Below are 22,372 nucleotides of genomic sequence, written 5' to 3'. Positions count from 1 at the left end.
ATTTGAGTACAGGAGCAGTGAAATCTTGCTTCAATTGTACATAACCTTGGTTAGACTGCACTTAGAGTACCGTGTGCAGTTTTGGTCCCCTTACCTTAGAAAGGATATTATTGACATAGAGGGAGTGCAACGAAGGTTCACCAGACTTGTTCCTGGGATGGCGGGACTGTCCAATGAAGAGAGATTGGGGTAACTGGGCCTGTATTCACTAGAGTTTCGAAGGATGAGAGGTGATCTCATTGAAACTTACAAAATACTTAAAGGGATAGACAGGGTAGATGCACCTAAGATGTTCCCCCTGGTTGGTGAGTCTAGAACCAAGGGACACAATTTCAAATTAAGGGGGAAGCCACTTCGGACACAGATGAGGAGAAATTTCTTTACTCAGAAGGTTGTGAATCTTTGGAATTCCCTACCCCAGAGTATTGAGTATGTTTAAAGCAGATATTCACATATTTCGAAATACCATTGACGTAAGGGAATATGAGGATAGTGTGGGAAAAAGGCATTGAAGTGGATGATCATATTGATGGTGGGGAAGGCTCGATGGGCTGAATGGCCTACTCCTGCTCCTATGTTCCTACATCTGTAGAACAGCCATCACACATTAAAATCAAATCCCTCACTCTTTTGGGGAACTGCAAAGACTGATGCATCACAGATTTAGTTTTTGTGGGTTATATAATTGGGTCATAGCTAGTTTTTCCTCCAGTTTTCCATTTTTTTTAAATTGTTTTTACCTGCTCTCCTTACTCTTTCTTCCTCCACCCCTCCAACCTCCCAGACAGGCAGTTGCTTATTATATACTGAGCAGTAGTTAAAAAGGAAATGAAAACATTTGAAAAGGAGAAGAAGGAAGAAATGCTTAATATTTTCTACAATTGCCTCATAATCATTTAACTAGCTTTATCGAGATTGATATAACTAATAGCTTTTAGTTTGAAGCTGCTACCAAAGTGGGTGTCTGTCAGTCATGATCATGACTTAAAATGGTCATTGGTTAAGGCTTGGATTTCAGTTATTTTGTCCTTTTACGTTGGACTGTGCCTTCCACAAGTTTTCCTTAAATCTAGAAAAGCAATCTGCTTTTAAGAGGGTTTCATACAGCCATCATTTCATTTTCATGAATTGAGTTTTCTATTTCTTCAGGATTACAGCATCATGGGTGCTGTACAGCAGCTGTAGGTAGACCTAAAATAAATGCAACTTTTGGAGCAATGGTTTTTGGTGTGTGCACATTTAAAGCCAATGATAATGGTGATCTATGCAGATAAAGCATGACCACAGTTGGGGGAGGGATTTGGAACTGGTAACTAGACATTAAAGCTGAAGCTGCAGTGAGTTATGATGATCTAGTATGTAGTCCCTGAAAGGATGATGGAAGCAGTAACTTTCAAAAGGGAATTGGGTAACCTTAAACAGTGAGGCACCATTGTCAAGCCCAGTCTTACCGAGTGTTCAGCGCAGTCTTATCCAATTTCTAAAGAGAATTTTTTCAGCAATGGTCACTGAATCATGAGCAGGAGTGGGAACCCCAGCTGACTTTCCTACTCTCTTACCAAGGATTTTAGGACAAACTCAAACGGTTCACTAGGTTCATTCCTGGAATGAAGGGGTTGTCTTATGAGGCAAGGTTCAGCAGGTTGGGTCTACACTCATTGGAATTTAGAAGAATGAAAGGCGATCTTACTGAAACATATAAGATTGAGGGGGGCTTATCGTGGTAGATGCTGAGAGGATGCTTCTCCTCATGGGGGAATCAAGAACTAGGGGGCACAATTTAAGGTGGAGATGAGGAGGAATTTTTTCTTTCAGAGGGTCGATACTCTTTGGAATTCTTTACCCCAGAGAGCAGTGGAGGCTGGATCATTGAATATATTCAAGGCTGAGTTAGACAGATTTTTAATCTGCAAGAGAGTAAAAGGTTATGAGGGACAGGAAGGAAAGTGGAATTGAGGCCACAATCAGACCAGCTTGATCTTATTGAATGGCGGAGCAGGTTCAAGAGGCCAAATGGCCAACTCCTGCTCCTATTTCTTCTGTTCTTATATTCACACTACTCCCCTAGCTGAGATCAGCTAACTCAGATCAGATGGGGAATCAAACTTGAGGCTCACATTATTAATTGAGATGGTAATTAATTGAGAGATGATTACTGCACTCTTCATTCTGCTGAAATATTCTCTAAGATCCACTGGTCTTTAGCCACGTAATGAACAGCTATTTTTCAAAAGCAGAATTCTACCTTGTAATGTATCTGCAACTGTTCATTGGTGGATTCATTTTGAAGTAGAGAGGCCCGGTTTATGTAAGCTTCTGCCTGCACAGGATCATCATCTTCCAGGTACAAACGAGCAATTTTCAGATAGGTGTCCAGTTTATAGTCCACATTATATTGCCTGCAAAAATAATACAAACATTTAGAAGTAAACAAATAAGATCTTTTTCATAAAAAAACATTGAAAATTACCTGATATGTTGTAGATTATGAACATACATCCAGGATTTAAATTTAAAAGTTTTTATATCCTTTGGATATGAAACTCAAGGTAGTTATTTCTTTCATTTTCTCATTTACTGAACATTCAGCAAATTTCAGGTTTTATTTTAAAAGTTCCAACCAACAAATTTTGTTGTTTAAACTTGTAGTAGGTTATAAGACACGATTTCAAACAAGAAGCAACTGGTAATTTCAGACAGCACGAATACAAGACCATGCTGTGGAATGGTGAGAATGAGAATGAGACTGTTTTCCCACTCCAATGAATTATTTATCTCAGCCTTGTTGCTATTGGAAGGGACATAGAAAAGACCAAAACATTCCCAATAAGGAGTAAGGAAAATCAGGAATCATTACCAAGCCAACTTCACAGAATCCCCAGTGGATAACTCCACAGTGAGACTGGCAGAGTGCTAAGAGCAGGTCATTCACCCACCCAATCTCTTCCCAAAAGACATATGACCCAGAGATCCCTGATGGGGAAGACAGACAAGACGACAAAATACCCCACAAAAACAATTTGTATAAATTGGGAAGGCAGTAACTCTTCTATATCATTGTCTATGCTCAATGATCTAAATGTGCCATCAATGACAATGCAATTGCGTCAAAGATGCCAGGGGAACCAATTATAGCTGTCAACTAAACCAGCTATGCAGTGTTTGTCATTTATATTCTTATTTAAGAGAAAAATGTAAATGTTTCTTTGTGCAATGATTTGTGGACATTAATTTTAAAAACAACCAACTTGTTTAAAATAGCTACAATACTGCACAGCAGATTGCAGAAATTGAAGAATGAAGACTCATCCAATACGCACTTTTGTCCAGTTTCTAATGGAATTCCCACCAAAACTTGAGCAGCATTTCTCCAGTCTTCTTCCTTCTCATAGATGGTGGCTAGATGCTGTCTTATGGAAGCCACCTGAGAAATTAAGCATACCAACCATGAATGCAGTTCAAGATAGCGAAAACAAAGGTAAATGATTAGTAGCTACTGAGTAAGTTGTTATTGAACCTATTTTAGATCATTATGCACATAATTTATAATTTTTTAAAATCATTGCATGGAAGGTAAGAAAATCTCTTCCTCTAAATTTTTATTCCTATTAGGTCTCCATGACAATGTACAAAGAAGGCAGGAAAGGACCTGCTCTAAAGGATGTATGAATGCTACCCTTGATCCAGCTAACATACCAATGCTCAAGAGCAAGTGGGCAACTCATTTGCAAATTTCCCTGCCTGTGCAGAGCTAAGTTGTGCTCTTCACCATCAGGACTATGAACTCATATTATGTGGAACTGCAGTTATGTCCCACAACATAACATTCCGCAGCACAGTATCTTTAGAGTATTAACCCGCTATACCAACTCAACCATCCGGGATAAAGCAGCTCGCTTGATCAGCACCCCATCCACCACCCCTAAACATTCACTCCCTCCACCACCAGTGCACAGTGGCAGCAGACTGTACATTCTACAAGATGCACTCATCAAGACTTCTTCGACAGCACCATCCAAACCCACAACTTCTACCACTCAGAAGAACAAGGGCAGCAGGTGTATGGGAACACCAGCACCCGCACGTTCCCTCAAAGTCATACACCAACTTGACCTTGAAATATATCAGTGTTCCTTCATTGTCACTGGGTTACAGCAGTGTGGGTGTACCTAGACCACATGGACTGCAGTGCTTCAAGGCGGCGGCTCACCACCTTATCAAGGGCAATTAGGGATGGGAAACAATTGCTGGCCTTGACAGCAACACCAACATCCCATGAAATAATTTTTTTTAAATGATCAGATTACTACCAGTACTACTGTCACGCCTGACTCACCAGATACACCTCCAACAATGAGCAGGCAGTGACACTAAACTGACTAATAAAAATTAAAAATGGAACCAAAACTTTAAAAAAAAACATATAGGCCAGAATTTTGCCGCTCTCGGCGGCTCCGGAGCAGATGAGGCGGAAGCGGATCAGCGCTCCGATCCCACTCTGTGCCTCCCGCCCATTGACATCACGCGTGGGGCAGCCAATTAGCGGCGCCATGGCGTATTTGAGATTCGAAAGGGCGCCCGCGGGCAGGATGCTGAGCAGCTTTGGGGGCGGGGCCACACCCGGAAAAGGCTGCTGTAAGCCCTTTAAAAAGACTTAGAGCAATGAAATGGACAAGTTGCTTATGACCTTACATCAGATGAAGACCTTTGCTTGTTACTGTGGGAAGTTTAGAGGAGGATACAAGGCTCTGTGCATGCAAGGATTGAAAGAGGACTGGCAGTGCTCAGGAGCAGGACAGGACAGAAAGATATATAAAGCTGCAGAACCAATCAACAGTGATGGAGGGGAGAAGGGAGAAGTTTCCGCACAGTACCCAGATTCTCGGAGGAATCACTGCAAGTCCTCCTCCAGGCGGTAGAGGCGAGGTGGGAGGTCCTCTTCAATGCACATGGCAGAAGAAGGACCTCCCAAGTGACCAAGAGGGCCTGACTGGGGGTTGCGGAGGAGGTCAGCAGCCGCGGCATTGTAAGAAGGACATAGCTTCAGTGTCGCAAGCAGGTCAATGACCTTCTTTGCTCTGCCCGGGTATGGGGCATTTCTCATTAACCTCATCGTTATTGCGTCAGGGAGGGTCTATGTGTCCTCATGCTGCAAGGTGGAAGCCATCAATGATCAGTCCTTGGCTGCTGCCTTGCATTGGGACGCAAAATGGACAGGTCTGAGATGCACAGTGATCCATAGGTGTTCAAATTGGGCACTGCATCGGCATAGCAGTGAAATGTAACAACAAACCCTATGAGTGAGTGTGTGAGACACCAACCAATATGTCTAAAGCAAGTGTTTTTGTTTAAATAGAAAACGAGGGCACATAATGCCCGAGAAGGGCCCCAGGCCGGTGGTGGTATTGCCAATCAGGCATACCATACCAGAATGGAGGAGGATGCCTTGATGCTAGCAGGGGAGGATGGAGGACGCACCATAGCAGATGGTGAGGCCGGCAAACCCGGCCATGAGAGTGTGTGACCAAGTATGTGGTGTAAGGGTTTATGGGGGGTGGTGCGATGGTGTGGTGATTGTCTCCTGCACTGAAGTGTGCTCTTAAAAGTTGAATCTCACAAATTTGACCAATATGCAGGAGAGAACATGTCCTTAAGTCTGGCGTGCTGATCAATATGATTTTCCCTGCAGGTGAAACACAGCAGTGGCCAGGAGGCGTCTCAATGGCTCAACCATCTACCTCTGAGGATGAGGAGGGTGCTTCAGAGTGTTCACCGCGCACCTCACCAAGTGCCAGCACAGAAACTTCCACCAGGGTTGGGATTAGTGTATCCACGGAGGCATGTTCACATACAGATGTGAGCACAATACCGTTGCCGGGCCAGCCACCAGAGGCAGTACCGGCCGATGCCTCCGACAATCGGAGGAGTGTGGGAGTCCAGGTCAGTGCAGAACCGCAAGCTGATGACGAGCCTCTGAGAACATCCATTCAGCAGCAGATGTTGCAGGTGCAGCATGCAGTGCATGGACATCTGGCCGAGTTGCCAGAGACATTGCCAGAGCCTCCATCCAGGGCATGAGTGCTGCAAACTCTCAGGCATTTGTCCATCAGGCATCCTCCGTTGAAAGACTGGCGGCTGCAGTGGAGGGGCCAGTACTGGATACTATCCGTGACCTCAGAGCGAGCGTGGCCTCCCTGGACCAGAGCATCAGAGAGCAGACTCAGATGTGCAGGCGAAAGGTCAAGGCTGCTCATCCCTCCATGGTTGCCACGGAGGACCAGCTGAGCCTCGGGAGGGCACAGGGGCAGCAGCAGATAGCAAATGGGAGCTCCTCTCAGGGCGCTCTTGATGCATCTTGCAGCTCCTTGCTCCCTCTGCCAGTGACATGTGAACCTCAAACTCCCAGGGTGCCCGAGGGTGTTCCTGATATTTCTCACGAGCACCCTGATATGCCAGCAGGCAGAGGACGACCGCCAAAGTCATCTAGAGCAGGGCGGCAGCCTGATCAGCCACCTGCCTCTGGTGAGTATGGCGGCAAGAGCACACGCAAACATATAAAGAAATCACTAACAGCACATCTGGTTCACTGGGTTATTTTCCAATTATTTATTTGATTTGTTAATGAGAAAATTGTAATAAAATTTGTGATATGAAAATTTTACATTTTGTTTGTCATCCATGAAGTTGCATCAGACATCGTGGCACGACGAGAGGTTTTATGTGCGAGGTCACACACTTGGGGTGGGTTCATCGTGATGTGAGGGTGTGCATCTTCAGATCATCTCTTCCCCCTTAATGTGAGTGTTTTTGGCCTCTCAGAACCTCACAATAACTCCTCTCATACCGCAATGTCATTTATTTGTAAATTAAGATCCTCTCAAGAGAAAGGCCTGCATATTAGATCCTCCCGGGTCTCTCTCGCACTTAACTCCAGATGACATTCAGCTTCTTCTCCCTACCATCATGTGAGTGCTGCCCATCTTCCACAGCTGAAATTCCATCGTCGTCTGATGACGCTTCGCAATGACCTTGATCATCCTCCATGGTGTCTCCCCTTTCCATCGCCAGGTTGTGCAAGGCACAGCAGACAACAATAATCATGGAGACCCTTGATGGCGTGTACTGCAGGGATCCACCTGAGCGGTCAAGACACCTAAATCTCATTTTTAGTGGACCAATCGTTTGTTCGATTGTCATAGAGTCAGAGTTATACAGCATAGAAACAGGCCCGTCACTCTGGTGATCGTATGGCTCTCATTGAAGCGTTCCTCAGCACGACCCCTTGGGATTCTCACCGGTGTCATTAGCCATGTCTTCAGAGGATAACCCCTGTCGCCAAGCATCCAACCCTCCAGGCTGTCAGGAGGACTGAAAAGTTCAGGCACCTGGGAGTTTCGGAGAATGAATGCATCGTGACAACTCCCAGGGTAACGTGCACACACCTGCATGATTCTCTTTCGATGACCGCAGACGAGCTGAACGTTCAGTGAATGGAAGTCCTTTCGGTTAATGAATGCCCCTGACTGACCTGCTGGTGCTCTAATGGTCACATGAGTATAGTCCATCCTGTACCACTGGGAACCCAGCTACTGTGCTGAAGCCTATTGCTCTTTCACCCTGGCTGGTGTTGTCCGTCTTGAAAGTTATGAAATCGTTTGCACGTCGGAACAATGCATCAGTCACAACCTTTATGCAGTGATGCGCTACTGCTTGGGAGACTCTGCACAAATCTGCCGTTGAAGCCTGGAAAGAGCTACATGCATAGAAGTTAAGAGCTATGGCAACCTTTAGAGCGACAGGCATTGGATGGCCACCGAGACAGTTTGAGGCTACATCCATTGCCAGCATCTCACAAAGAGATGTCACAGTCTCACGTGTCTGACGCAGTCTTCTTCTGCACTGGCGTTGTGACAGCTGAAGGTAGCTCAGACATGGGTGGTAGACCCTGCCTGTTGGGGTAGGCTCGTCTCCTGACATTTGTTCGCTCCCGGCCCACTCTGCCACCTACTCTTCCTCCCACATAACGAGGATGCACTGGGCCAGCTGGTTGCTCAATTGCCTGCCCAGCTGTCCTTCTGTCCTTCCTTGGGGCACAGTCTTCCTCATCTGATGATCCGCCTCCAGAGTGAACAATTCCCATTGTTGTACTGATGACCAGATGCAATGACAACAGGTATTATACCTTCTAGCTGTCAGGACAGGCAGACAGAACCTCCTTCCTTTCACCCAATTACTCAGAGCAGATGGGGCCTGAGCAGCAGTGAATCAGACTCAGTTGAACCCTTCTGCTTAGGACACACAAATACTCTCAGACTTAATAAACAGCAAAACCAGTACCTCCAACTCCCTCACCGATTCACTGCCTGCCGTCCTTTTAAACTCGCCAGGTTCATGACACGCTACACGACCCGATTTACGGCTGTAAAATCCGACGGCCCACGTAAAATTGCTGGCAATTGGTTTTGCAACTACCTTTATGAGCTCTTAATTACCTTTAGTTGGGCGGCAAGTGGCGACTTGATCTCGCCTGACTTCCTGGGTTTGTTAAATGGCATCTGTGCGTCATGACGCCCGAGACCCGACCCAATGTCATCGCACGCCATTTCACCTCCCGGACGCCTATGACAGGACCCGATTCCCGAAAGTAAAATTCCAGGCATAATTTTGAACAGACAGCTAAGCAAGCATATATGGTAGATGACGAACTGAAGAATACATTTTTTCAACCTGAATTGACTCTTGTAGCTCGCTCTGGTATTATATTGGGAACAGTCCATTTAATCCTCAATGAAGAGCAGCTCTAAGTATAAACAATGGACATGTGCACTGTAGAATGTTTAAATGGGCATGACTGAAAATAGGGCAAAAATAGTTTGGTCCTGTTTTACAACCCAACATTAAGTTTGATGCACTATCGGTCCTAAAAGCATTACATGATGTTATTTCCAGCTGACAAACTGGGTCAGAATGGGCAAGATACTTTCGTTCTACATTGATTCTGGAAGCCCTCATACATTGTTGCATTTGTTTCTGATTAGAAATATTTGAGTACGTGCATTCTGAATTTAGAGATGTGTTGTAAAAAAGCTGTGAAGATGCTCATGCTTCACATACCTGTTTCACATTTTTCATGTGGTTTGGATCAAAGGGAGATTGACTCATTACAGCGGGCTGAATTTTGTGCTGGAGACAGGGCTCCCAGCACCGGGCCTTTTCCTGCCACCTACCCCCCCCTCCACCCCCCCACCACCCCCCGGAGAAATTCTCCAGTCTTTTTGTATCAAGGTTTCATGAGCCTAGATCCCCATCCCTTTAAAGTCCGGAGGGCCCTAGCGAGGTGAGGGCCACGGGGTGGTCGTGCAGTTCAAGGGGGAGGGGGGGTAGTCATGCTAAAGCCTGGCTTGGGTATAAAATTAAAACCCGACCGGGACCCGACCTGACCACAGCCAACCCGAACCCTTCAATATTTTTTCATGCCCGACCCAAAAATATCAAACATGTTATTAGTACAGAAAAAAATCGACTCAAAACGTAGATTAAAAAAACCATACAAAACAAAACCCAACCACAGCCGACCCAAACCCGACCACAGCCAGAATGCTGGACACAGAATACAGACCTGACCCGACCCGACCCGAACCCCCTTAATAGGTCTTAGTTGGCCTCTGGACGGAAAGGTTGTTGTCGGCTTATCCCACCCTCGAGAAGATCGCTTGGCAACTAGCCCTCCATCCCCTGTCGCAATACTCCGTGCCACACCACCTCAGGGGGGCCCATAAAATCACAGTCAGTGTTTCGAACTACAATTTACTCATATCAATATAGAACAAGAGTAATTCATGAAATATTCTGAGGGTTTGTTTTCTTCACAAACACAGTTCGAAGAAAGGAAGTGAACTAAACATTTTCACAAAAATAAAACCACTTATTTTAACAAAACAATATTGTCACCTACTGTTTGATGTGCTCTCACCTGCTCTTCAAAAGAAATTACTCTGGGCTGGATCTTTTCCAAAGTGAAGTGATAGATTTCTTTGGCTGTACCATCTGGAAGATTCGGTAGGTGGGAGCAAAAGTCAGTCAGCAGTTGCCGGGAAATCACTAGGCTGACATTTTCATTAACCACTGCATTAAAACAGAGTAGGACATTGAATCAAAAGCCTTCCATAGGCTACAAAGCATTAAGAATTTACTGTGACTTGCTGCTATATTTCATATGGTTTGTCGGAAGGGTTAGGCTCTTTGTAAAACTTAACTCACAATTACCAACATAAACATTTTAGATCTCTGCCTGAATGTGACATCTGCATGTTTTTTTGCATGTTGAAAATATGAATTGGTGGAAATCAGATTCCTTGCTCACTAAGGATTCATTGTAAAAAAGTTATTTCATGCTACATCATTTGTCGCCGTATTTTTGTTTGTCTAGGTTTGACTTGGTGCCTGTTCCTTTAAATCCAGTTGGAATATGCCAGCTGCAGAAAAACCCTGAATCCGAAACAAATCATTTGAAGGCATTTCGATGAAACACAGATTGTCATTTGCCCACACAGTTCCGAAGAAGGGTCACTGACCCGAAACGTTAACTCTGCTTCTCTTTCCACAGATGCTGCCAGACCTGCTGAGTGAATCCAGCATTTCTTGTTTTTGTTTCAGATTTCCAGCATCCGCAGTATTTTGCTTTTATTGTCATTTGCCCAATTCAATATGACAATCAATTATTTTTGAATCAGAGTGCCAATTCTGACAATCAATATAAGCCACAGCAATGAGTGGGCTGGAAAGGCAGCTGGTTTATTGATTAAGTTGAGTTAATATATTATTAAACTGATTGGAACCTTCAGAGGAAAAGAAAGGGTAGAGGTCCCATAGCCAGAAAAGACTATGAGAAAGAAAAGTATATATCTAAGTTATCTATAATAGGATAGCTTAGAATTAGTTTGCAGTTCTTTTATTTTTTTTTACTTGAAGAGAATAGTCTTTCTACTGAATATGTATAATTGCATTATATTAATGTTAAATTGTTGGTTTAATATTTTAAACTGAAATGGCACCTGATGTGAAAGTTCTGCTGCTTTTCAAGATTGGAGAGAGATTCTGTGGAAGCTGGAAAAATTGCCAGATCCAGTGTGCTGTTCATTATCCTAGGCATGTTATTGAAAACTTATCTAGTTCTCAAGACTAGGTTAGGCACTGTTGAAAATATAAAGAGTTGGGACTTGCCCAAAATGATGAGCGCCAAAATAATCTTGAGTGAGAAGGGTAGAAAAGATGTAAAAATGTAACAAGTACGACAGAGGAGTTTATTAATCTGGATACCACACTCTGAAGTCATCACTTGATAACCCTCTCGAGTTCAATGCTTAAAACATGACCAACCATGATTGCATTTATTATGCAGACAGGTCAAATTGCCAAACCTGAGCTTTTGATAGTCTTAAAAAATCTGCTCAGCATAATCTACCCTACAATCATACAGATGCAATAAACAGGGCAATTTAATGGGAAACAGAAATCATCTCATAATTTTATGAGAAAGCAGTGTTGTCACTGGGCTTATTTAACATACTGATACCAATATACAATAGCAAAAATTACACATAAGCCATATACAGTTTAATGCTGCTTGGTACTCTTAATTGATCACCTCCACTGTTGTCACTAGGTGTTTAAATTGGGTCAGCCCTAATACCCTATGATAAACCTAGCACTTTGAAGTGCCTTATTTCCAAGTTTTCACACAATTGCCCGATTCTTGTACAGATTTTCACTGGAAGACTGTTATCCAAAGCTTCACATTTATTGGAAGTATTTTGTTAAAAATTAGATAAGTCAATAGGGCGGCACAGTGGCGCAGTGGTTAGCACCGCAGCCTCACAGCTCCAGCGACCCGGGTTCAATTCTGGGTACTGCCTGTGTGGAGTTTGCAAGTTCTCCCTGTGTCTGTGTGGGTTTCCTCCGGGTGCTCCGGTTTCCTCCCACATGCCAAAGACTTGCAGGTTGATAGGTTAATTGGCCATTATAAATTGCCCCTAGTATAGGTAGGTGGTAGGGAAATATAGGGACAGGTGGGGATGTGGTAGGAATATGGAATTAGTGTAGGATTAGTATAAATGGGTGGTTGATGGTCAGCACAGACTCGGTGGGCCACAGGGCCTGTTTCAGTGCTGTATCTCTAAACTAAACTTCTGGTTATAATAAAACTAAGTAAATTAATTTACTCCAAGTACTCTTGCCAGAGTGGTCCTGCACAGAATGTCAGCTGACAGAACTCAAGCAGCCTGAGGAGTCCTTCATTCCCTTTTTTAAAAACACTATTTGCAAGCCTTCACCTGATGAATACAGACTTCCTTTACTCAGCTGCTGTGCTAATAAATCCCAACAATGTTCTTTTTAAGGTTTCATACATCAATTTTTTTTCAAAATCACTAAGTGTGGCACTACTGCCTAATAAAGGAAATAATAGCTGTCGTGAAGGTATTATGAGGGGGATAACACTAAGCCAAAATACAGCATTGGGAAAAGAAAGGAACTAAAATATAACCTGGGGAGCAGAAGACAGTGCAGCAAACCCCCTTCATTATGCTTTTCTAACATCCTAGTGATAGCCCTGATCCCCAAATTGTTCCGATCATCAGAACATCCAGTGGCAGACCTGTAACCAATGGTACATCACCCTGGTGTTAGAGGTCCTTCTAGACACATCCCAAGTATGGATAGGCTGGGTGGGTGGGTGGATGGGCGGGGGAGAAGGGTTAAGTAGGGGGTGGGGAGTGAGGTCAATTTTAATTTTTAGGCTGCCAGCACAGAATTTTGTGGGCCAAGGGAAGATATCAGGAAAGAAGGCAGATGCCACCCATTATTTTTGATCTGCTGATTGTAAATCCAGAACAAAAGGCAAAAATTTACCCCAGAACCTACAAGTATTTTTTATAGTTGAAGACTAGTTACGGAATGAAATTTTCACATTGCCACCATTATAATTTACTGAAATCATGCTCACAACCAAGACGAAGATTCTGTATGAGTTCAAGTAAAAGTTTAATTTCAGAGGAGTTTAATCCGAATTAAAAACATGCAAAACCAGATTAGAACACAGTCTTGAAAAATGTAATGTAAATGGAAAAAACTAAGCTTCGATGAAAATTCTACCATTTGCCACAAGACTTGCTGTAATAGCACAGAGGGCACTTAGATAACCAACTAAAGGTGGTTGGGTTGAATGACTTTCCTGGTGATTTTGGAGATATCGACAGTTATAATTCATTTTGTTAACCATAGAGCCCACTTTAAAACTTAGTCAGCATGTAACTCATCTAGGAAGTTAGGCTCTGCAAAATCATTAGCAAAGAACAACCTAGTACTATTTTTAATACTTATTTTTGCCAATACAAGGGATGCAAAAATTGGATTTATCTATTATATATTAAAATTTTAAGGGATCTTAACATTCCAACTATAATGCACGTGGAGGTGGCGCTGTGGGCATAACATTACATAACGTGGTCACCTCGAGAAAAAAGTAGAATTTCAGCTTTAGATTCACACAGCAGGGGGAAAAATAATCCAACTTGTTCATAAAATGCAGGAAACAACAACAAAACCCAAAATCCTACTAATAGAAACAATATTAGAAATCAAATACAAGTTGAGAAAAAAAAGGAGCCCACTAGTGGCTGAAGCTAAACGTGGTCATGGCATGGAACTCGCTACCGACAAGGGTGGTGGAAGCAGAGCTGATCAATGACTTCAATGGGGAACGAGCCAGGGAGTGGGACTGACAGCATAGCTCCGTGGAGAGCCAGCATGGACCCGATGGGCCGAATGGCCTCCTTCTGTGCTGTAAATGACTATGGCCTGCACAAAGATAGCAGTACAAATGCCATAAATCAAAGCATGAAAGAAAAATCTTCCAAAGATACGGGAGTTTTAAAAAAATTTATTATGGTATGTGGATGCAGCTGGCAAGGCCAGCATTTATTGCTCCTTCCTGTTTTGACCTCGAGAAGGTGGTGGCGAGCTACTTCCTTGAACTGCTTCAGGCCATATGATGTAGGAACACCCACAGTGTTGTTGGGGAGAGGGTTCTAAGATTTTGATCCAAAGACAACGAAGGAATGATGATATAGCTCCGTCAGGATGATGTGTGACTTGGAGGGGAACTTGCATGTGGTGGTGTTCCCATGCTTCTGCTGACCTTGTCCTTGTAGGTGGTAGAGCTTGTGGATTTGAAAGGTTGTGGTGTTGAAGGAGCCTTGACCAATTGCTGCAGCGCATGTTGTACATGGTGCACACTGCAGCCATGGTACACTGGTGATGGAGGGAGTGAATGTTCAAGGAGGTGGATGGGATGCCAGTCAAGTGAGCTGCTTTGTCCTGGATGGTGCCGACCTCTTCAGTGTTTCTGGAACTACACTCATACGCTCAGTGGGGAGTATTTCACCACAATCCTGACTCGTGGCTTGTAAATGGTGGACAAGAATTGGGGAGTCAGGAGGCGAGTTATTCACTGTAGAATTCCTAGTCTCTGACCTGTTCTTGTAGCCACAGAATATGTGGTTGATCCAGTTAGGTTTCTGATTAATGGTGACCCCTCCCTCCCCCCTGCCCGTCAGGATACTGCTGGTGAGAGATTCAGCAATGTTAATGTCAGTCAATGTCAAGGGGAGGTGGTTAGATTCTCCCTTATTGGAGATGGGCATTGCCTGGCACTTGTGTAGCACGAATGTTACTTGCCACTTATCAGCCCAAGACTGAATGTTGTCCAGGCCTTGCTGCATGCGAGCATGAACTGCTTCATTATCTGAAGAGCTGCAAATGGAATTGAGCATTGAGCAATCATCAGCGAACATACCCACTTCTGATCTTATTATAGAGGGAAGGTCTTTAAGGTTTTAGTTTAGGCAGGCATCAAGATCGGCGCAGGCTTGGAGGGCCGAATGGCCTGTTCCTGTGCTGTATTGTTCTTTGTTCTTTGTCACTGATGAAGATAGTTGGGCCTAAAACACTACCCTGCAGAACTTCTGTAGCAATGTCCTGGGGCGCAGATGATTAGCCTCCAACAACCACAACAATTTTGCTTTGACACCAGCCACTGGAGTGTTTTCTCCTGATTTCCATTGACTTCTATTTTATCAGGGCTCCTTGATGCCACACTTGACCAAATGCTGCCTTGATGTCAAGGGCAGTCACTCTCACCTCACATTTGGAATTCAGCTCTGCTGTCCACATTTGGACCAAGGCTGCTATGAGGTATGGAATTTCGAGGTCCTGGTGGAACCCACACTGAACATCGGCAAGCAGATTATTGGTAAGGGCCACTTGATATCATTGTCAACAACACTGCTGATGATTGAGAGTAGACTGATGGGGCGGTAATTGGCCTGATTGGATTTCTTCTGCTCTTTGTGGACAGGACATACATGGGCAATTTTCCACATTGCTGAGTAAATATCAAAGTTATAGTTGTACTGGAACAGACTAGCGAGGAGTGTGATTACATCTGGAGCACAAGTCTTCAGCACTACAGCTAGGATGCTGTCAGGGCCCATATCCTTTGCTGTATCCAGTGCTCTCAGCTGTTTCTTGATATCACATGGAGTGAATCAAATTGGCTGCAAAACGACATCTTTGATGCTGGAGATCTCAGGAGGAAACCGAGAAAAGTCAACCCACTCAGCACTTCTGGCTGAAGGTGGTTGCAAACCTAAAGACACAGTAAGCTTGACCTGAGAAATAATTTTAGGGATCAAAAAACAGAAAGCATGAGCGGAAAGCAAAGATACCAATGTTTCCTTCGGCAGATGAAGGAAGCTAAAACCAACACCGGCAACCCCCAACTTCCAAGGAAAACACCAACCCCCCCTACTTACTGAGGCAGATATGACAATCCACCACTTTCCTTCCTGCTGAAGCAAAAAAGACTGTCCTGGTACCCATACCTTGCACCCCCTTCCCCCCCAACACCCCCACCACTGAAGAAAAACAAGATCTCTGGCAAACACCTGCACTAAGGCATATTCAGCAAACATGCCCATTTCTCCCTGCTAAGGCTAAGCACCGTTGCCTGTTTCCCCTCCCACAACCCATCGCTGCATCCCTCAACCCTTCCTCCCCTCCCTCCACCCTGCTCTCCCCATCTCCTACGTCCCTCCTCATGGTATCATGAAAGTTCCTGCCAACAGTATAAAGAGATATTTAGTTAGTTGGGTCAGCAATAGGTGGGATGAGCTGCATTGAGAGCACCACTACAAAACTGATAGGGTTGGTGATGGCGGGGTGGGGTAGCAGAGTCAGCATGAAATTGGAGGAGGACAAGATGAAATGGGGGAACAAGGGGAGAAAAGTGGCATCTTGAGCTGGGATGTGGATGAGAAGACTCGTTAGTTTGAACTTGGGGGGGCGCGCGGCGGAAGGAGAAGTGAAAAAAAGCCACCTTAAACTTGCAGGCCGGGGGTGCAGAGAAGAGTTATTTTTGGATCATCAGAATACCAAAAAAAAGCATGTAATATCTAATACAGTCTTGGCTGAACATAAGCACAAAATATATAATAAAGTACAATACTCACTAGCCTCAACAAAGGCCTTCAAAGCCTCCAGCTGCTCAGCACCTGACAGCTGCAAGGCTTTTTCCAGGATCTGGCGATACCTATTAAAGAAGATAAAAAGCAGTTAAGTTAAGGAATCAATCTCCTTACAAACATCACAGTCCTTATATAAAAAGGAAAGTGGTATTTTTAAAGATCATATCATGTCTTATTATTTGCAAACGTACAAAAAAACAACAGCTCTCATTAAAGTTATGCGGCGTTTAGGATATCTGTGTTAAGGAGAAAAACTAACATTACTAGCTTACATTCTAAACTACAGAAATGAGGGGATACCAGGCTCAAGTCCTAGATAGTGCTCAGTTAGCTGGTTAAATTCAGTCAGGCAACAGTACAAGTGCAACAATTGGCCAAAGGACCTCCTGGGCTGGCAAGAGTGGGGGGTGGGGGGGTGTGTGCGCGAAAAAGTCAAGGTTTCCACTCCCAATTGACTCCTGCTGGAAAGTGCAGATTTGAGGATGCTGGGCTCAGCTTTGATCCTCGCCACACCCAAATAGCTTATCAGCACGCACCAACTAGAGACATGTAGAGAATGGCCATTTGCACAAGTTGCTAGAGGGCATGAGCGACCATGGAACTGTATCTCAGGTCAGTCAAACGAGGAGAGGAGCAAACTGGAACAAGCACTTCAGCACAGGTGAACAGGATTGCTATAATCTGTGCATATTACACTACGGACCTGAGGTGAACCTGAGTATAATTGCTAAAAGAACAAATTCTGTACTGTAATAGGAAAATACAGTGATAGACATAAAATTACATCCTATAGTTTGCATTTCTGACCAATTTACTAACATAATACTGAACACTGGTTACTAAATTAACAGGACTGTGAAAACAAGGCTTTTAATACAATTTTGGAGGAGTATCTTTGCATTCAGTTTATGTTACATGAGCTTTTGCAGTAATAGTATAATAGTGTGGAGGACAAGTTTATGGAATGCATGCAAGATAATCTTCTAGATTAGTATGTTGAAGACCCATCTAGGGAACAGCTATTTTGGATCTATATTATAGAATGAGAAAGGATTAATTAATAACCTTGTCGTAAAGGGATGGGAGGAGCGGCTGCAATATGATCGAATTTTGTATAGAGTTTGGAAGTGATTTAGTTAAGTCTGAAACTAGGGTCTTAAATCCTAACAAACTATGTCAGTATGAGGGGCAGGTTGGCTATGGTAGATTGGGAAACTACATTGAAAGACGATAGACAAACAACGGTTAACATTTAAAAATTAAATACAGAATTTGCAACAACTATACATTCTTTTAAGGCACAAAAACCCCACAGAAAAAGTGATTCAACTGTGGCTAACAAGAGGGGTTAAAGACAGTATTATAGAGTCATACAGCACAGAAACAGGCCCTTCAGCCCTCCGCGTCCAATGCCGACCTTAATGTCTATCTATACAAAGCCATTAAAGTAGATAAGTCCCCAGGGCCTGATGGATCTACCCAGAATACTGAGGGAGGCAAGGAAGAAATTGCTGGGGCCTTGAAAGAAATCTTTGCATCCTCATTGGCTACAGGTGAGGTCCCAGAGGACTGGAGAATAGCCAATGTTGTTCCTTTGTTTAAGAAGGGTAGCAAGGATAATCCAGGAAATTATAGGCCGGTAAGCCTTACGTCAGTGGTAGGGAAATTATTAGAGAGGATTCTTCGGACAGGATTTACTCCCATTTAGAAACAAACAAACTTATTAGCGAGAGGCAGCATGGTTTTGTGAAGGGGAGGTCGTGTCTCACGATTTGATTGAGTTTTTTGAGGAAGTGACAAAGATGATTGATGAAGGAAGGGCAGTGATGTTATCTATATGGACTTCAGTAAAGCCTTTGACAAGGTCCCTCATGGCAGACTGGTACAAAAGGTGAAGTCACATGGATCAGAGGTGAGCTGGCAAGATGGATACAGAACTGGCTCAGTCATAGAAGACAGAGGGTAGCAGTGGAAGGTGCTTTTCTGAATGGAGGGATGTGACTAGTGGTGTTCCGCAGGATCAGTACTGGGACCTTTGCTGTTTGTAGTATATATAAATGATTTGGAGGAAAATGTAGCTGGTCTGATTAGTAAGTTTGTGGACGACACAAAGGTTGGTGGAGTTGCGGATAGTGATGAGGTTTGTCAGAGGATACAGCAGGATATAGATCGGTTGAGACTTGGGCGGAGAAATGGCAGATGGAGTTTAATCCAGACAAATGTGAGGTAATGCATTTTGGAAGGTCTAATGCAGGTGGGAAGTATACAGTCAATGGCAGAACCCTTAGGAGTATTGACAGGCAGAGAGATCTGGGCGTACAGGTCCACAGGTCCTGTGAAAGTGCCAACGCAGGTGGATAAGGTAGTCAAGAAGGCATACGGCATGCTTGCCTTCATCGGTCAGGGCACAGAGTATAAAAATTGGCAAGTCATGCTGCAGCTGGACAGTACTTTAGTTGGGCCACACTTAGAATATTGCGTGCATTCTGGTCACCACACTACCAGAAGGACGTGGAGGCTTTGGAGAGGGTACAGAGAGGTTTACCAGGATGTTGCCTGGTCTGGAGGGCATTAGCTATGAGGAGAGGTTGGATAAACTCGGATTGTTTTCACTGGAACGATGGAGGTGGAGGGGCGACATGATAGAGGTTTACAAAGTTATGAGCGGCCTAGACAGAGTGGATAGTCAGAAGCTTTTCCCAGGGTGGAAGAGTCAGTTACTAGGGGGCATAGGTTTAAGGTGCGAGGGGCAAAGTTTAGAGGGGATGTGCAAGGCAAGTTCTTTACATAGAGGGTGGTGAGTGCCTGGAACTTGCTGCCGGGGGAGGTGGTGGAAGCACGTACGATAGCAACGTTTAAGAGGCATCTTGACAAATACATGAATAGGATGGGAATAGAGGGATACGGTCCCCAGAAGTGCAGAAGGTTTTAGTTTAGACAGGCATCAAGATCGGCGCAGGCTTGGAGGGCTGAATGGCCTGTTCCTGTGCTGTACTGTTCTTTGTTCTTTGTATACTAATCCCACTTGCTGCATTAATTCCATATCCCTCTAAGCCTTGCTCATTCAAGTACCTGTCCAGATGCCTCTTAAATGTTGCTACTATTCCTGCCTGCACCACCTCCTCTGGCAGCTCATTCCAGATACCCCACTATTCTTTGTGTCAAAAATGTACCCCTTTGATCCCCTTAAACCTCCTCCCTCTGGCTATCTACCCTATCTATTAAATCAAAGAGATGTTGCCAAAAATGCTAGTAAGCCTAAGGATTGGAAGGATTTTAGAATTCAGCAAAGAAGGACCAAGAAATTGATAAGGAAAGAGAAGAGAAAAGAGAATATGAGAGTAGACAAGCAAGACATAAAAAAGATGGTGAAGGTTTTACAGGTATGCAAATAGCAAGAGCTTATTGAAAGTAAACTGGGCACATTAGAGGCAGAGACATGAAATTACAATCGGGAATAAGGAATGGCAGAGACATTAACTAAATACTCTGCACCTGTCTTCACGGGAGAAGACACAAAAAAAAATTCCAGAAATAATGGGGAACCAAGGGTCTAGCAAGAAAGAGGAAATCCAAGAAAAGAAGTGGTACATGAGAAATTAATGGGCCTAAGGGGCGACATATCCCCTGGAACTGATGACCTGCATCCCAAGGTTGTAAAAGTAACTGCAGAGATAGTGGTTTTGATCTTCCAGAATTTCTTAGATTCCAGAACAGTTTCCAAGAATTGGAATGTAGCAAATACAACCCCGTTATTTAAGAAAAGAGGAAGCGAAAAAACGGGGGCTATAGGCCAACTAGCCAATATCAGTAGTAGGCAAAATATTAGAATCTATTAGAGACATGGTAACAGGGCACTTAGAAAATCATAATACAATTAAGCAGAGTCAACATGGATTTATGAAAGGGAAATCATGCTGGACAAATTTATTAAAGATTTGTGAGGATGTAACTCGGAGGATGGATAAGGGTGAACAATGGTCGTAGTGGATTGGGATTTCAAAAAGCATTTGACAAAGTGCCACACAAAACGTTATTACACAAAATTAGGGCTCATGGGATTGGGGGCAATATATTAGCATGGACTGGTGATTGGTTAATGGACAGAAAGCAGAGAGTGGCAATAAATAGGACATTTGTAGGTTGACAGGCTGTAACTGGTGGTGTACTGCAATACTTGGGCCTCAGATACTTACAATCTATATTAATGACTAGATAAGGGGACTGAGTGTAATGTATCCAAGTTTGCTGATGATACAAAGTTAGATGGGAAAGCCAGCGGTGAGGGGGACGAAAAGGGATATAGACAGGTTGGGTGAGTGACAAGAACATGCAGATGGAATACATTGTGACAAAGTGTGAAGTTATCCACTTTGATAGAAAAAAATATTTTTTGAATAGAGACTGGGAAATATTTGCATTCAGAGGGACTTGGGAGTCCTTGTACATGAATCGCAGAAAATTAACACAAGCACAGCAAGCAATTAAGAAGGCAAATGGTAAGTCAGCTTTTGTTACAAAGGAATTGGAGTACAAGAGTGTTACTACAATTACACAAGGCATTGGTGAGGTTACAGCTGGAGTAGTGTGTAAAATTTTGATCTTCTTACCCAAGGAAGGACATATTTGCCCCAGAGGGAGTGCAACAAAGGTTCAGTAGACTGGTTCCTAGGATGAGGGGATTGTGCTATGAGGACATATTGAGTAGACGAGGTCTATATCCCCTGGAGTTTAGAAGAATGACAGGTGATCTAACTGAAGCATATGAAATTCTTAAGGGGCTGGATGAGAAAGATCAGGGTTGTCCAACCTTTTCGGGTGGAGGACTGCAGTTTTGCTCGGCCCAGGAGGGGCCGGTGAGCAAATTTCAAAAGATAAAGGCATTAAAAATGTATCTTACTAATAAAAACAACAACAAATGTGCATCTTTGTGAAGATGCTTTAAATGAGGAGACTAATTTATTGACTTATTTTCTGGTCACTACACTGAAAATTAATTTAGTGACATACCTGGCATTATTTTTGCTTGTATAAGTAGTCAGTCTCTGCCCGCACACTTGATGTGGCAATGCAGAGTATTCTGGATAGATGTCCATCTTTCAGGAGAGACCTTGATCTCCCTTGCTCCTCTCCTCATGCTCTCTTTGTGTGTCTCATTCTCTATCCCCCCACCTCCCCTCGAGGACTAGGGACACTGATTGAAAGTTTTGTGCAAAAGATGCAGGGCAAACATGAGGAAGCACTTTTTACGCAGCAAGTGGTAATGACCTGGAACTCACTGCCCACAAGGTGGAAGCGAAGACAATCAATCACTTTAACAGGAAGTTGGATGGCCACCTGAGAGTTGCAGGGGACAAGGATCGAGCCAGGGAGTGGAACTGACTGCATAGCTATGTGGAGAGCCGCATGCGCTTGATGGACGGAATGGCCTCCATCTGTACTGTAAGTAAATGAATCTTGGACTCTCTCTCCCCTTCCCTCTCTCTCTTCCCCTCCCCCCACCCTGTCTGTGTGTCTCCCTCTAGCACCCCCCCCTCATTCTCACTTTCTCCTGCTCCCCCCTCTCTCACTTTCTCCTGCTCCCTGCTCGCTCACTTTCTCCTTCTCACCCCCCTCCCTCACTTTCTCCTTCTCACCCCCCTCCCTCACTTTCTCCTTCTCACCCCCCTCCCTCACTTTCTCCTTCTCACCCCCTCCCTCACTTTCTCCTTCTCACCCCCCTCCCTCACTTTCTCCTTCTCACCCCCCTCCCTCACTTTCTCCTTCTCACCCCCCTCCCTCACTTTCTA

The 22,372-nt window shown here is 44.0% G+C and overlaps 1 protein-coding gene across 1 annotated transcript in view; it reads right to left on the bottom strand.

Annotated features, from left to right (window-relative positions):
- The window catches only part of cops4 (COP9 constitutive photomorphogenic homolog subunit 4 (Arabidopsis)), a 78,331-nt gene extending 57,124 nt beyond the window's left edge, over positions 1 to 21,207 (bottom strand). Inside the window, exons 1-5 of the mRNA XM_068031063.1 lie at positions 21,194 to 21,207; positions 16,569 to 16,648; positions 9,974 to 10,125; positions 3,321 to 3,424; positions 2,246 to 2,399 (exon numbers count right to left, since the gene is read on the bottom strand). Of these exons, the coding sequence (XP_067887164.1) occupies positions 2,246 to 2,399; positions 3,321 to 3,424; positions 9,974 to 10,125; positions 16,569 to 16,648; positions 21,194 to 21,207 (504 nt within the window). The remainder of the gene's footprint in view (positions 1 to 2,245; positions 2,400 to 3,320; positions 3,425 to 9,973; positions 10,126 to 16,568; positions 16,649 to 21,193) is intronic.
- Between the last annotated feature and the right edge of the window lie 1,165 nt (positions 21,208 to 22,372).

Source organism: Heterodontus francisci, chromosome 1, assembly GCF_036365525.1.
Source record: "Heterodontus francisci isolate sHetFra1 chromosome 1, sHetFra1.hap1, whole genome shotgun sequence".
NCBI lineage: Eukaryota > Metazoa > Chordata > Chondrichthyes > Heterodontiformes > Heterodontidae > Heterodontus > Heterodontus francisci.
This window is presented reverse-complemented; position numbering and strand designations above follow the sequence as displayed.